This window comes from Mixophyes fleayi, chromosome 2, assembly GCF_038048845.1.
Source record: "Mixophyes fleayi isolate aMixFle1 chromosome 2, aMixFle1.hap1, whole genome shotgun sequence".
NCBI lineage: Eukaryota > Metazoa > Chordata > Amphibia > Anura > Limnodynastidae > Mixophyes > Mixophyes fleayi.
Window position 1 is genome coordinate 170,198,780 of NC_134403.1, and position 16,268 is coordinate 170,215,047.

The window sequence follows — 16,268 nt, forward strand, 5'->3', positions numbered from 1 at the left end:
CCATGGCCCTCGAGAACCGCCACGGTGAGGGATAAGTGATGACGTAAGCAATTCTCTGTGGAGGATTTGATGAGCAGGTCGTCCAAATAAGGCACGACCTAAACTCCCTGAAGGTGAAGACATGCTGCCATAACCGACATGATCTTCGTGAAAACCCTCTGAGCTGTTGAGAGGCCGAAGGGGAGGGCCCGAAACTGATAGTGGAAGGATCCCACCGAGAATCTTAGGAGAGACTGAAGGTGGATCCAAATGGGAATGAGGATGTATGCGTCTTTTATGTCTATAGACGCCATAAACTGATCCTTCTCTAAGCCGTTTATCACCGACCTTAGGGATTCCATCCGAAATTTGTCCACCCTTAAGTGCACATTGAGACCCTTTAAGTTTAGGATGGGACGAAAGGAGCCGTCCGGCTTCTTGACCAGAAACAGGTTTGAATAAAACCCCTGTCCTTTCTGGTAATCTGGGACCCTGCAGATAACTCTTTGAGAAAGAAGAGAGGCGACACAATCCTGTATTGCCTGCCTTCTTGATGGATCTCGGGCTAGCGGAGTTAGGAAGAAACGATGTGAGACCGGGCCCAGCAGGTCTATCCTGTACCCCTCTGATATAATACCCCAAATCCAAGGATCCTGGGAGGACGCTGCCCACTGTTCCTGAAACAAAGACAGACGTCCCCCCACTGGTGCCCCCTCCGGAACAGAGTGGTCATCAGGATGCAGGCTTCTCCTGGGTCTTGGAGGCCTGGCGCCGAGCTGGAAACGAGGATCTCCCCCTGGCAGAGGAGCCTCAAGAATTTGGCTGTCTGCCTCTAAAGGACTGTCCTCTAGGTAAGGAGGTCCCCCGAAAGGGCTGACGAAAGGAGCTGACCCGAGGGTTTCGGCTCCTGCTAGGGAATACCAGCAAGGAAGTGCTTTTGCCCCCCGTTGCCTGTGAGATCAGGGTATCCAATTCCGGGCCGAACAAACCTGCTGCTGAAAAAGGAATGGTTTCCACTGACTTTTTTTGATTCCGCATCTCCTTCCCAGTATTTCAGCCATAACGTTCTTCTTGCTGAAATAGATGCAGCCTGAATAGAAGAGGATACAGCCGCTGAGTTCTGGGCCACCTCATAAAGGTACCCCGATGCCTCCTTCAAATGCAAAGCCAGGGAAAGTAAATCAGAGTCCTGCAAGGCCTCTGCCAGCTGGTTTGCCCATGCTTCCATGGCTCTAGCCACCCAAGCTGGAGCAAATGTGGGCCTAAAGGAAGAACCCGCAGCCGCAAATATAGATTTTAGCTGGGATTCCACTCTGCGGTCATTGACATCCTGCAGAGATGCAGAACCTGGAGCTGGAAGTAAAGTGTGCTTGGCCAATCGGGCTATTGGAATACTCTCCCAGCGAACCACATCTTCCTCCTGCAATGGGTACAGGGAAGAGAACCTTTTGGGAACAGAGAACCTCTTATCCGGCTGTTTCCAGGCTCCTTCTGCAATATCCTTAAGCTCTACAGAAGGGGGAAAACGGATAGCCTTTCTTTTGGCCTTCTTAAATAGACTTCTGTCTCTAGGCGTAGTATCCTCCGGTTCTGGGAGGTCCAACGCTTGTCTCACTGCTAAAACCAAATCATTAATAAATTGGCTTTTAGAGCTTTCTTCCTGTTCCAAAGGTTGAACCTGGTCAGGATCAATTTCCCCCTCTTCCTCTGAAAACTCCTCAGAGTCTAAAAGGACCATAAGGGGATTATCAGATCTAGGCCTCCTTCTTTTAGCAGGCGGAATGTTTGGGGATTCAAGTAATTGGTTTAGTTTATCCAAACCCTTTATAAATGCTGCAGACCATGCCGGTTCTGTGGGAACAGGGGCTTGGTCTGTATGAGAAGAGGAAGGTCCTGGTATAGTATAATATAACTCCTACTAGCCCACTTGTACACAGCAATACAGAATATGTGTTTAAATAAATCAGATACTTAGCCCATAGGCCAAACAGGGGTGAAGTCCAACAGCAGTATCCTGGTGCCTGCACCCTCAGATCTGTTCTCTCTTCCCGGGCTTCTCCTTGGCGCCAGAAGACTGGTATAAACCATCTCTCTCTCTGGAAGGAGGGGGAGCTCTATGTGTTAGCTCCCCCCCTTCAGTAATGCTGCCACTGCAGCGATTCTGTGTCTGAATAAAAAATTAAAAAAGTATTATGTGGCAGAGTAGTAGAGGCAGCGGATAATACCAGATGCCCCCTCCTATGTATGAGGGGGGATCCTGGTATAGCCCCCTTCTCCTCTCCTCCGAATCCAAGATGGCCACCGTCAATGCAGTATCCAATAATCGGCGCTCTATGCCTGCAGTGGCAGCGCTGGTTTTCGGGGAGGCTCCAGGAGTGACAGCGGTCCGTGAGACCGATTGTCACAACTAATTCAGGCACCAATTTCTGCAATCTCCTCCTGTCCCTGTCAGTGAGAGCCGCTGGCTCTCATCTGACAGGGTAGTGCCTGCGCTGCTCTGCTGTGAGTATGTTCTCTATATTACAACACACTCCAGCTCTGCCACCTGTAAAAAAAGTTAAAAGAATAAAATAAAAGTTAAAAATTACCTACAGTACTAAAACATTGCCCAACTCCGTGGGCACCTAAAAAAAACTGACAGGAAGAGGAAGAGGCAGGGGGATTGTAGAGGGGAGGAATCTGTCGGCAGTACTAAAAGTTAACTAGTTAGGTGCCAACTCCCCAAGCACCCTCCACAACCCCATGGTAAGTAGTGTCCCCCAGACTTTCATATAAAAAGTGCTTTACTGATCAGGTAGACAATTGAATATCTAATTAACTACTTGAAAGCAATCCTACTGAAATACAGACATCAAAATTAACTCCTACGAAGCAAAACCAGGAACACTCTTTTTCCTTTACAATGCATTCATATAAGTTTTAGTTTTGCTGGTCATGTGACTAGTAATCCTGTGTGGTCTCTTCTTTCTTGATGACATTATATTTAAACATTTGGGGAGAGGTAAATTTATCAAGCTACAGGTTTGAAAAAGTGGAGATGTTGCCGATAGCAACCAATCAGATTCTAGTTATTTATTTAGTACATTCTACATAATTACAGCTAGAATCTGAAAGGCTGCTTATAGCAATATCTCTACTTTTTCAAACCCACAGCCTGATAAATTTACCCCTTGGCGTGTGTGAAAGCGGTCCTATTGTTTGATTTTTGAGTCAACTGTATTGCAGTGTGCCTGCACAATTTGGTAAGGAACACATTTAGGCAAGCGACTATTTGATGTAAATGCTATAATAATTATTTTATTCTAACACAAGAAATGTGTTCCATATTCTACATACTTTGATACTCCCTGCTCACCACAAAATTAAAACAGTTACAGAAACACTATGATCCTTTTCATGGGAATCTGTTAGTGGATTCTTAAGATTATCTCCTCCAAAACATAATTGAAATCCTGTTACGTAATACATTAAACTTCTTATGGGGCAGTATAAATTTATCTACATGATTTCAATAGATTGAGTGTTTTCCTGATATATGAATCAAATTCAGTTAATTGAGGCAAATGCTGCACAGGTCAAACCACAAAGCTGTAGCATGTGATACAAGAATGGAAATCTGAGGCATATATTTTTCCCTTATAAAAGCAACAAACATTGGGAGGGGGATTCAATTAGACGTGAAGCGTCTCCAGAACATCCACGAGACACCTCGCAGCAGAGATTTGAGAGAAATCTCCGCTCAATGTTTTACCCCCATAGAGTTGCAATGGAAACTGAGCACCCATTTTTACAGTAATTGCCAGCAATGTGCGCAGTGCGATGTCTGCAAGTCACATCGCTGGCAACTCAATCTCGCCTTAGATTGTAAATTGCATTACTAAAAAGACCATTCATAAATATGTATAGGTTCCCAGAGTTTAATACAATTACCTATATTTGAAAGAATCTTGCACAATTAAAGATTCCCTGTCAGAAAGGACCCTACAACACTGGTGTCAACATACACGGTTTTACGAGCTGTCTTTTTTTTTTTTTTTTAAACATGAGTGAAAGCAAATAAAAGGCTATAAGAATGGAACTCATTGGCACCAGTGTCCACACACCCACTAACATTTGGACCTTGCGCTGGGAGTCTACGCATTGTGATGCAGTTACCCTTTTAAAAACGCTGCCTGGTCCATTTTTTTGCATTCACCACAAGTGGATGCATTGGGGTTTCCATTAACACCTTCCCTATCTCCACCGCAAGAAGCCTTTTCATACTCAATCAACATGTATCTTAGGTTTAATGCTCCATTCAAATTGCACACTTATATTAAAAGTAACAGTAAATATAAAGGCTTTCAACTTTGCTTAAACAACATATATAATTTGATAATGGCCCATTATAAATGGAAAAATGTTGAAATGGGGAGAGACTAGAAATTTACTGAAATTAATTTAGATTTATAATACTGTTTATAGGTACAATTTGATTCTGGACAAAGCTGTGGGACTTGTTTCCTGCACTTGGCATCATCATTGCTTTTTCATATTTAAATCTGTGTTCGAATTTTTAGAATGAACGCACCAAACATGCATAATAAATAGTTTACATAGGATGCCACACAACTGAATTAACAGAATATATTGTTTGTAAACAGATAAAATATTCAGCACTATGTATTGGTAAAATGCCTTTGTAACACAAATCTATCAAAGCTGTGAAAGGCTTTTAACTTTGCTTAAACAACATATGTAATTATCGTTCAGATCACATGAATAACGACCGTTTGGTCAGATATTGCAAGACAAGTACGCTACCAAGACCATGTTTTATCATATCAAAACACAATGCATCTGTTGATTTGGTTTTAGAAACTTCCTGAAAATCACAATAAACGATAGAAAGATGTCCGGCAAATGTTTAAGTATGTACGCACACATTCGTCTGTCCAACACTTCTGCCAATAGTTCCTCCAACATATTGCAGCAGCGTAGGCAGATATCTGTAGAACGTGGACAGAGCCATGATCTTTTCAGCAGATGGTTATGATAGATGTAGATCACAGATCTTAAGGTAAATCGTGTAGGTGTGTACACATGACTTTCAGTCTTTGGTGAGACTGTTACAGAAATAGCATAGTCAGATTGCATAGGTGTGTACCCAGCTTAAAGGACAGACTAGTCATAAAAGTCACAAGAGCTTGAAGCAGCTGAGGGTCGCATATTAAGACTAAGGAGGCTACCTGTAGCCCATCACTGGTTTAGGAAACGAAACATCTGATTGGTTGCTATGGGTTAAATCCCATTTGTACACATTGCGTCATGTTATTAAATAAGCCACAATGTTCTATAATCTTGATTTCCTTTGCCGGAGATCTGACTGTCAGTCTCATTCAATACAAAGAACTTAAATTCAGCAGTCAGAACACACAGACAATGTCCTCTGTTCACTGTAGTTTTTGAAAAGACACAAACAGAAATCCTTATTTTGTGTTAAGTCTACAGGCTGAATATAAAACATATATAATTCCAACTAGATGAAAACTTACACTTAACTAGCAAGTCTCTGGCCATCACCTGGGACACTGGATCTTCACCTTTCAACTGGCAAAAGCACCAAGATAGGAGACTTCCCTGCACTGCCCAGAATAAGGAGTGGAGGATTGTACCACATTCTCCCTGGGAATCATTTAGAACCAGCCTGTTACTCTGCAACACAGAACCGTAGCATGTGATTAGCAGTTCAGATATATTATCCCAAAACATTTTATGTGCAATGAAAAGTATTACTGAATAAGAAAATGAATCAGGGCGTTTACAAAGCCTAAAAGTGGACTGATTACAAAAAAATAAAAATCAGAATTTAATGCTTGGGCTACTTTTACACAGTCCATATATGTCATGTCTTACATATAAAGTGCAAACATAGTGCACAGTGCTGTATATTTCATTACAATGGTCTGAAAAGTTGGCTTTCTACAAAATAGGTATATGTATATAAACCAGTACAAATAGGAAACTATAGACCATATTTTGTTTCATTCAGATTTCATAGTCAAACCTTTTGCAATTAGGTAAAAAGAAAAAAAAATAGGCAAGAATAGTGTCATGTCTACAAAATAGCCTTCTCTGCTTCATAACAAATATACTTCAGATTCCCTGTGCCAAGCGTGCTGTTCTGCAGGAGACACACTGAAGGGGCAAGCATGGAAGTGCCCCTTAAAAGTAAGTAATTTAGCTCCATCTTAAAAGACTCCATTCTCTATGCAAAGCGTCCTCACTGTCATATTGCAGAAGTTTCTGATGCTTCTAACAGCGCCAGGATACCATCATTAAGTGTTGGATTAGACCATATGGCCTATGTCTAAGCTGCGCGCCTGGTGCTTGTTTTGCACTCGTCTCATTCTGGTCTGCCCGGTACAAACCCATTGGACTGCACCATCTACCAGTCATTCCCCTGAGGCAAGCTTGCTTGGGACGCTGGAGATACATCCAGCATAAATCGATATGCTCCTTCTTCTGCCATGATTTCAAGGGTATGTACTGAGCAAGAATTGGAGTGGTATTCTAGAGTAGCAGTCTCTAAGCTGCCAGTCTGATTTCTCAACATATCATTGAGTATTGTGAAGTCCACACCTGTCCCTTGAAACAGTGACCATTTTAATGCCATTTCTGCACACTGAAGGGTCTTGGAACAATAGAGGCACTTCTAGGCCACATGGAAGTGTTCTCTCAATTATGCAGCTTCTTGCCATAAATACAGCCTAAGGAACACTGCAAGTAGAAGATGAATCAGAGGAGGATGATTTATCTATGGTTATTTTCAACTGTAAGAAACACTCTCAGAATTGTTTCCGGCCAATGATGAGCTTGTTCATATAAGTTTGATCAGTTTGTTTTTTGGCTTAGTTTGTTACCATGATTCAAGGGTATCTAACTTGCCACCTTGAAACAAAGCAGGGTGCATAGTGTTGTGGAGGCTTCAGCTTTATCATCTTCCAAATGCCAACCTTCCAAATGGCAGTTACAGTACTACAGCCCACAGTGCAGTAGATTTAGCGGTGAAAATAAAACCTATTTAAATGTTAAAATTCTACAGTTTTGGAATTTCAGATAGTCTACCTCTCTAACTGCCATCACCAGAAGTTTGTCCATTACTGAGAGCACTTGACTTATATCGAAATGTGCAAGGTCCTCTGTATCTGGTAGCAACAAAAGTCCACTTGGGTCCTTCTCACTGAAAAGATAAAATTAAAAACATTAAATAAAACAGATTCATATTATACAAAATGCTACAACTAGCAATGTGTTACTGTATACAATACAAAACAGCAAAAATCACACTACCAAGTTTATGTATGTGGTGCAGATGTCTATGTCTATTTGTAGAATAATTTTGCAAAAATCACTTGAAACTTCAGAAGGACAACAAGCCACAACATCCACATATTGTTTCTTTCATGCATACAGTAACACTATATAGAAGCATACATTTACCATAGTATTGCATTAGCTAATGTTTTGAAGACTTTCTTCATTACAGAGAAGTAGCATAGAAAAGGTGTATTTTCATTAAGGGTGTGCGCCGGCCACTTTTGGTGTTTTGGGTTCAGATTAGCTTGGTTTTGGGTTCTGATTTGTTTTGCCAAAACAACCCACGAAAGGTATTGGTTCTGATTTAGGGTTTTGAGTTCTGATTTATTTTTAAAAAAGCATAAAAAGTGCTAAGATCCAGTTTTTGGTTTTTTTTCACTCCTACGCTATTATTAACCTCAATAACATTCAATAACAATCATTTCCACTAATTTTCAGTCTATTCTGAACACCTCACAATATTGTTTTTAGGCCAAAAGGTTGCACCGAGGTAGCTGGATGTCTAAGCTAAGCGACACAAGTGGGCGGCACAAACACATGGCCCATCGTAGGTGGCTGTGTAGGCTTAAATGGCCTTTTTCTGCTCCTCCATCCTCTGCAGCATATAGAGGGTGGAGTTCTAGCGCATCACTACCTCTTGTTTTTGTTGATGGCAGGGCATGTTCATGCTTTTTTGATGTAGCAGGAACAGTGAACGTAGTTTAATATCTGATACTAATATTTCTGGACTGCCTATTGAAGGGGAATCTCGACGGGATTTGGTACCAGGGACACAATACCTCCATCAACCGTCTAAATTCCACTGCACAGATGGCGGACACCGGAGGCACGTCTAACACCAACATAGCTGTTACGGCCGCAGTTATCCGCTTTGCCATAGGATGACTATATAGGAGTGGCACTGCAGTGGCAGACAGGATGGCAGTTTGAAAAACTAGGCCCCAAAGAGCACATAATGCCAAAAAAAGAGTTGCAAGATGGAATTGTCCTTGGGCCCTCCCACCCACCCTGATGTTGTTGAAATAGAACATGCACACTTTAACAAACAAATCATTTCAGCGACAGGGCCTACCAAACTACTGTGGCTGAAATGATTTGTTTGTTTGGGCCCCCTCACAAAAAAAGCTGTTCATCTCTCCCTGTACAAACTAAACTGGCTCTACTGAGGCAAGATGTCGTCCTCATCCTCTGATTCCTCGCCCCCTTCAGTGTGTACTTCCTCATCCTCACACATTATCAATTCGTCCCCACTGTACTCCACAACCACAGGTCCCTCTGTAGTCTCTGGAGGCCAGTGCTGTTCTTGATTGAGGAATTGATAATTCATTTTTATGAACATCATTTTTTCAACGTTTTGCGGAAGCAACCTCCTTCGCCGCTCACTGACCAGGTTCCCCGCTGCACTAAAAACTCTTTCCGAGTACACACTGGAGGGGGGACAACTCAGGTAAAATAGAGCCAGTTTGTACAGGGGCTTTCAAACTGGCTTTTTTTCCTGCCAGTAAGAATATGGACTGTCTGACATGTCTACTTGGATGGTGTCAGCAAAGTAATCCTCCACCATTTTTTCAATTGTGACAGCATCCAATGCAGCGGGAGTAGACATGTCTGCAATGGTTGGCAGGTCCTTCAGTCCGGACCAGATGTTCTCAGCATCCCCGCCAGCGGGTCTTTTAGGAAAACTGAGCTTTTTCCTCGCAGCCACAGGTGTTAAAGTAAATGGAGGAGCTGTTGGCATGTCACGGTCCTCTTCAGAGGACAATCTCCTGACCAGCAGGTCTTTGCACCTCTGTAGACTTGTGTCCGCCGGAAACAGAGACACAACATACGCTTTAAACCGAGGATCCAGCACGGTGGCCAGAATGTATTCCTCTGACTTTAAAAGAGTGACCACCCTCGGATCCTGGCAAAGCGTACGAAGGGCTTCATACACAAGAGCTACATGCTTGGTGCAATCGCAATGCTTTAACAGCTCCTCCCTCACTTTCTTCAGCTGCTTCTGCAACAGCCTGATCAGGGGAATCACCTGACTCAAGCTGGCAGTGTCGGAACTGACTTCTCATGTGGCATGTTAAAACGGCTGGAGAACCTTGCACAACACGGAAATCAGTCTCCAATGCGCTTGACTAAGGCGCATCCCCACTCCTTTTCCTATGTTGTAGGTGGCTGTGTAGGCTTGAATGGCCTTTTGCTGCTCCTCCATCCTCTGCAGCATATAGAGGGTGGAGTTCCAGCGCCTCACAACCTCTTGTTTGAGGTGATGGCAGGGCAGGTTCAGCCTTTTTTGATGTTGCTCGAGTCTGCGGTAGGCACTGGCAGAATGCCGAAAGTGTCCAGCAATTTTGCGGGCCACCGCAAGCATCTCCTGCACACCCCTGTCACTCTTCAGGTAATGCTGCACCACCAAATTAACGGTGTGGGCAAAACATGGGACGTGCTGGAAATTGCCCATATGTAATGCCCGCACAATGTTACTGGCGTTGTCTGACACCACAAATCCCCTGGAGAGTCTAAGTGGGGTAAGCCACTCCGAGATTATTTCCCTCAGTTTTTCTAAGAGGTTGTCAGCGTTGTGCCTCTTATTAAAACCGGTGATACACAACATTGCCTGCCTTGGAATGAGCAGCCGTTGTGGAGATGCTGCAACTGATGCAGCTGCTGCGGAAGGCGATGCATCTACCCAGTGGGCTGTCACAGTCATGTAGTCCTTCGTCTGCCCTGAACCACTTGACCACATGTCCGTGGTTAAGTGGACAGTGGGTACAACCGCATTTTTCAGAGCACTAAGGACACTTTTTCGTACTTCTCTGTACATCCCGGGTATCGCCTGCCTAGTGAAGTGGAATCTCGACGGGATTTGGTAGTGGTGACACAATACCTCCATCAACCGTCTAAATCCCACTCCACTGATGGCGGACACCGGACGCACGTCTAACACCAACATAGCTGTTACAGCCGCAGTTATCCGCTTTGCAAAAGGGAGACTACTGTCGTACTTTGTGGTCATGGCAAACGACTGTTGGACAGTCAACTGTTTGGTGAAAGACGTAGCGTTCTTGTGACTTCCCCTCTGGGAAGATGACCGACTACCAGCAGCGGCAGTAGTAGGCGTACCGCTGCAGGATTCCTCTGATGAATCCCGTATTAAAGAGCACTCAGGCTGGCTGGTGACATGGCCTGCAGAACTAAATCTGATGGAGATCGTGGAGGAAGTTGACGAGGAGGTTGTTGGTGGTGTGCATCCAACAGGACCAAGGGATTTAGGTGTCCCTGGACTGCTGACAGTCCTAGCCACAGGTCCTGAACTAAACACCGAATTATGAAGGTTCTTCAGGTGACGTATAAGGGAGGATGTCCCTAGGTGGCCAAGATCCTTACCCCTGCTTATTTGAGCTTTACATAAGCTACATATGGCCATACATTTGTTGTCCGGATTGGGATAAAAATAACTCCAGACCAAAGAGGTGCATTTTTTGGTCTCCTGACCAGGCATGACGATGGCCTTTTTCATCCCATGGACAACAACTGTTTCCCCCCTTGGTGGCTCATTTATAATAACCACATCAGCATCCTCCTCGTCAAGTTCCTCCTCAGCGCCAGCTACATCAATATCCTCCTCCCGGTGTACAACATTCACACCTTCATTAGCCAAATCTGTAACTGGACTGTGGGTGATCCTTCCAACATATGCAGAGGGCGTGCTGCAAATGGTGGAAGGAGCCACCTCTTCCCGTACAGTGATGGGAAGGTCAGGCTTCGCAACCACCAACACCCTTGGTCTCGCCTTGGGGATTTGTGATGCCATCTCTTTAGAAGGCAGAGCTGTTTGCTGTGTTGTTGATGACAGCTTAAGTCTCTTACATTTTTTAGAGGGGTGGGGAGGAGGAGGGCTTAGATCCTTGGGTGAAGCTGAACCACTAGTCATGAACATGGGCCAGGGCCTAAGCCGTTCATTGCCACTCCGTGTCGTAAATGGCATATTGGCAAGTTTACGTTTCTCCTCTGATGATTTGAATTTTCTTTTTTTACTAATTGTAGTGAACTTTGGCTTTTTGGATTTTACATGCCCTCTACTAGGAGATTGGGCATCGCCCTTGGCAGACGACGTTGATGGCATTTCATCGTCTATGTCATGACTTGTGGCAGCAGCTTCAGCATTAGGAGGAAGTGGGTCTTGATCTTTCCCTACTTTATCCTCCAAATTTTTGTACTCCATTATATGCAGCACAAGAGAGCGTACCCCTAAACCACACACACTTTGGGACTGCAGAAACAGTGAACGTAGTAATATAGATTGCAGTTCCTATTTTTTGGACTGCTGAAACAGTGAACGTAGTAATATAGATTGCAGTTCCTATTTTTTTGGACTGCAGAAACAGTGAACGTAGTAATATAGCTTGCAGTACCTATTTTTTGGACTGCTGAAACAGTGAACGTAGTAATATAGATTGCAGTTCCTATTTTTTGGACTGCAGAAACAGTGAACGTAGGTAGGTATTGCAGTACTAATATTTCAGGACTGCAATAATATAGTGCTCTAGAATTTTTTTTATACTTTTTAAATTATTTTTTAATATTTTTTTATCATTTTTTATTTTTTTTACAATTTTTGGGAGTTTAATAATTAGAAAATTACTATGGACTTAGCACAAAAATGCCCAGGACTAAAGCACCACTGGACTCAGCAGGACAGAGTACAGGACAAAAGGACCACTGGACTCAGCAAGGACAGAGCACTGGACACAAGCATAAAGCACCACTGGACTGATCACGCAGGAGCACCACTACCCTACAACCTCCCTCTACCCTGATCACAGCCCAAATGAAAATGGCGGCCGCTAGCGAGGAATTTATGCAATCCGAGTCTCGCGGGATCCGACGCGAGACTTGACGTCAGAGCCTCACTTTCATTTTTTTGGGTGCCGGAAATACCCGAACAGTGCTCGGATCCCGTCGGATCCGCACTGTTCGGGTGGGCTCGGATTAGCGGAATCCGAGCCCGCTCATCCTTAATTTTCATTGCCACCTTGAGAGGAAAAGACTGGGTAAGTAACATTCCCGTCTACCATTCAACCATTTCCTAACAACCATAAACAAATGCTGTGTTGTAAGTTTTAATAATCAATATTAACCTTAAGAGAGATATATAATTAACAACGTGCTACCTAAAACACATATAAAAAGTATTAAAAGAATAGAGGATTTGGTTACAAATTTATGAATACAATAGCGATTTGTCAATTAGTCATCTGAATACAGACACCCAGCAAAACACTAACCACGGGTTGAGAAGATATACAAATATACCAAACAGAGGGCGCTGTAAGAAAAAAGGAGAGGGAGAAATCTCCAATACACCAAGCATCTTCTATATTAGAGAAGCATATAAAAAAATCACACTCACACAAGAATAAGCTGATCATTTTACCAAAAGGCTTCTCCCATTGCACCAACATTGTGTATCTAATCAGGAATCACTGCAAGTGCCATCAGGTATGCATTGAAGGAAGCCAGAAGCTTTCAGAAAGCCATGCCCTAAGCGCAAGTGGGTATGCTGACATTTGAAACAATGGGTATCATTGCAGGTCTGTTCACATGTGTTTTACTAGCTTTAAACGCTGCCAACCACATGTTTAATACCAGTGGATAATAGGCATAGCTGTGTACATCCAGGAGTTATGCCATTGCTCTGACTCCCATGCAACGGAGCACCACTCCTTTTAAACCTCTACCCCCTCCCCACACAGTCCTGGTAGTCCAGGGAGGAGTCGGAAGTTCCCAGCAGTGTAAAAAACAAAAAAGGAAATTAGACAATTATTTTTTTTTATACATAATTATACAAATTGTTAATTTATTTTATGATCACATAAAAGATTTGTGCGTTCTGATGTAAACTTTTATTGTACATGTCCATGTGTGTACACTGCAGTCTGCTCTTTGTGCCTACGTAGGGGCAAGTACTGTTTAGGCAGAGCGTACTTACACCCAGATACAAATCGAAACGTATCTTTAGATAACATTGAATTTGAATACAGCTGGAAATACACTCAATGCTGTTTTTGAAAATGCAACTTACATATAAGTTGCTTTCGGACACGAGTCAGGGACGTAGTCCTTAGGACTAGTAAATGTTTCTCGGTCTATTACTAGCCAAATACTATTCTATATAAATTAATGGTTACAAATATCAAATTGTCACACTAGTGACTTTCCATCATTTTACAGAGCGAGAAAATCGCCAGTAGAAAACGCTGTACAGTTTAAAATCAAGTCAGTTTCTTTCAAGCGGAAATTTTGGAAAAAAATTCTCTAATATTTAAAGCTCTATATCCAGCTTCAAAAAACCCAGAGAGAGAACTAAAAAAAAAAGACAAAAACAAAACAAAAAAAAAAACCATCACAAGTATGACAAAGCCATGAGGGGCAAAGAAAAATGACTATTAAATGTTTTAATTTCATACAAAACAGTGACAGAACATATGGGAGGCCATTTATAAAATGTACAACAGCCGCTTTGCAATGCAAATCCTGCTTTGAATCTACTTTGTGCCTCAATTTATACTAGGGCACATAATAGAGCAAAATGCAGAGGTCTTTGCCTTTGCAGAGAGTAGGAACTGAGCATAGTGAAGGCATTTCCCACTAAAGAACAGATGTGTCGCCCCAGTACACCTCATTTTGTGGAACAGTGTAGATACAAGATTTAATTTTATTAAGCAATTTTATTATAATGAGACTACAGGGGTATTTCATGGTATGCACACCTTCAGTGAAAGTACTTTAATTGTACACCAGCTCAGAGCTGGCGGTCTTGCCTAATTCTTTTTGTGCAAAAAAAAAAAAAAAAAAAATACGATTCCCATATACAGTGCACTGTGTAATAAACAAAGTAATATTTCAGTCAGCGCAAGCCAGCCAAGGCTGGTTACCACTAGAACAGGGAGACCATGAGCATGGCAGGGCAGGGCTAGTGTATCTGAGAGTCTGTAGGGAAAGAGGAAAAAACACAATACACGCACACACAAGATAAAATGATGGGACTTGTATCCCAAATGTTCTCAACTTTCTTGATGAAAAAAAAAACCAAAAAAAAAAACCAAAAACCACAAAACACACAGACCACACACTACAATCAACAAAGATGAAAATTAAAGCCAGGAGTCCGCTGGAACAACCAATTCAGTTAGCCATGTGTTTTCCCCCATTTGAGCTACAACAAATTAAGAAATATTTTATGCTAGATTTAATAAGGTATTGAACTAGGGTTTAGGGGATGCACTTATTCAATTAGACTTTTGGTGCTTTATTTCTACTCTTTACTGGTCAGATGAGGGACTAGAGACGGTTTTCACTATAGCAGGGTCATAGTAAATGTATAGGCCTTCACAGATATGTGCCTCTCTATGCTCACTCTGAGCAATTGACTCCAATTGTTGGAGGTTGGACTTTATATCAATAATTTGTCAAGGCATGAAACCAGTCCTTACCTGAAATATGTACATAAGGACTCAAAAGTGATGTGTGCAGACTGTGGTTGCTTCTCTTCTGTGATTCTCTTCTACAAAAGAAAACAAAAGATATAGCATGAAATCAACATCCTTAACAAATGGCTGGCCAAACAATGCTCATGCTTCTTGCTAACAGATATATAAATGAAAAATGCACAAACTAACTAAGCAAGGAAAATTCAATTTTAGCACAGGTTCCATAGAATGTGCTTTTTAGTGGAACATTATCTTGAGTGTTATTGATTTTTGGCCTTTTAAAGCACATTCCTACCATTAAAGAGAACAGACGATCGCGTCGAGCCAGACGATCGGGGAAAAAAATAGCAGCTCCATTCAGTAAAGTGTTAACAATGTCTTGTTTGAGTGCTTTGGAAGACAAAGTGGAAATGTCCATGTTGTCCATAGCTGAAATTACAATATCAGGTAATTACATAATTGTCTACATAATGGCAGACTACTTCTCTGTTAGAAACCTCAATACACTTTATAAGAGTTTAATGGGATCTGCTATCTATTATTCAATAATCATCTCTGATGTTTTTAAAATATGGGATCTATATACTTAAAGCATTTGTGGGAAGACACATGTGGTAGAAAGCATACAGGCATTTAAAGGTTACACATGGTAAGTTACGTTTGCAAAGCATATAGCAAAAAACAAACAAACAAAAAAACATACTGGTTATAAACATTAGAAAATGACACCCAGGGAAATGTATACTAAGGGGGGTATTCAATTGTCTGCGGGTTCGAGTGCGGAAAAACTAATACCGTTAATACGGTAATCTCTCGCTGGATTTCAGCTCCCTGAGCTGCGAGCTGAAATCCAGCGAGTAAATTACCATATAAACGGTTTTTTCACGCAGGATTAATCCTGTGCGGACTGCGGGATTTTCGGCAATCCCGCAGACAATTGAATATGCCCCTAAATATTCTTGTTATAGGTTTTCTTTTAAGCTACATCATATTGTGAATATCATGAAACATCCATCTTCACAATACATTTCAGGAACTGTTAACCGATTCCTGAAGATTACTACTATAAATACTTAAAAGGCAGAAAGAAGTTATGGTGACACTTAAATAAATTAAAATAAAAAAAGACATTATGAAAAAGTAACAAACAAAAAAAGAAAGAAAAGTGGGGAGATTAGCTCTTGGACAGAGTGAATCATATCCTGGAATTAGAATACTCTCTGAACCTACTTGTTTAAACAGAGGCCCAAGAACATAATGGGGGTCAGTGTCAATTTGGGCTATTTATAACTGAATTATGCAACTCCACCAGGCTGCAAATGTTGAAAATCGCCAGCTTCCTAGAACAGGGCCTTCACCAAAATGTCACAGATAAGGGATGAACATGCCGTAGGAGCATTTGCTCCTGCGGCGGAGCATTTATGGCCTTGTGGAAAACATGTGAAA

At 42.1% G+C, this 16,268-nt stretch overlaps 1 protein-coding gene across 2 annotated transcripts in view; it reads right to left on the reverse strand.

Annotated features, from left to right (window-relative positions):
* Window positions 1–16,268, reverse strand: part of ZZEF1 (zinc finger ZZ-type and EF-hand domain containing 1) — a 144,252-nt gene that overhangs the window by 85,618 nt on the left and 42,366 nt on the right. For both annotated transcript variants that reach the window (XM_075194974.1, XM_075194973.1), the window contains exons 16-19: window positions 15,118–15,251; window positions 14,826–14,896; window positions 7,087–7,201; window positions 5,514–5,673 (exon numbers count right to left, since the gene is read on the reverse strand). In XM_075194974.1, the coding sequence (XP_075051075.1) occupies window positions 5,514–5,673; window positions 7,087–7,201; window positions 14,826–14,896; window positions 15,118–15,251 (480 nt within the window). The remainder of the gene's footprint in view (window positions 1–5,513; window positions 5,674–7,086; window positions 7,202–14,825; window positions 14,897–15,117; window positions 15,252–16,268) is intronic.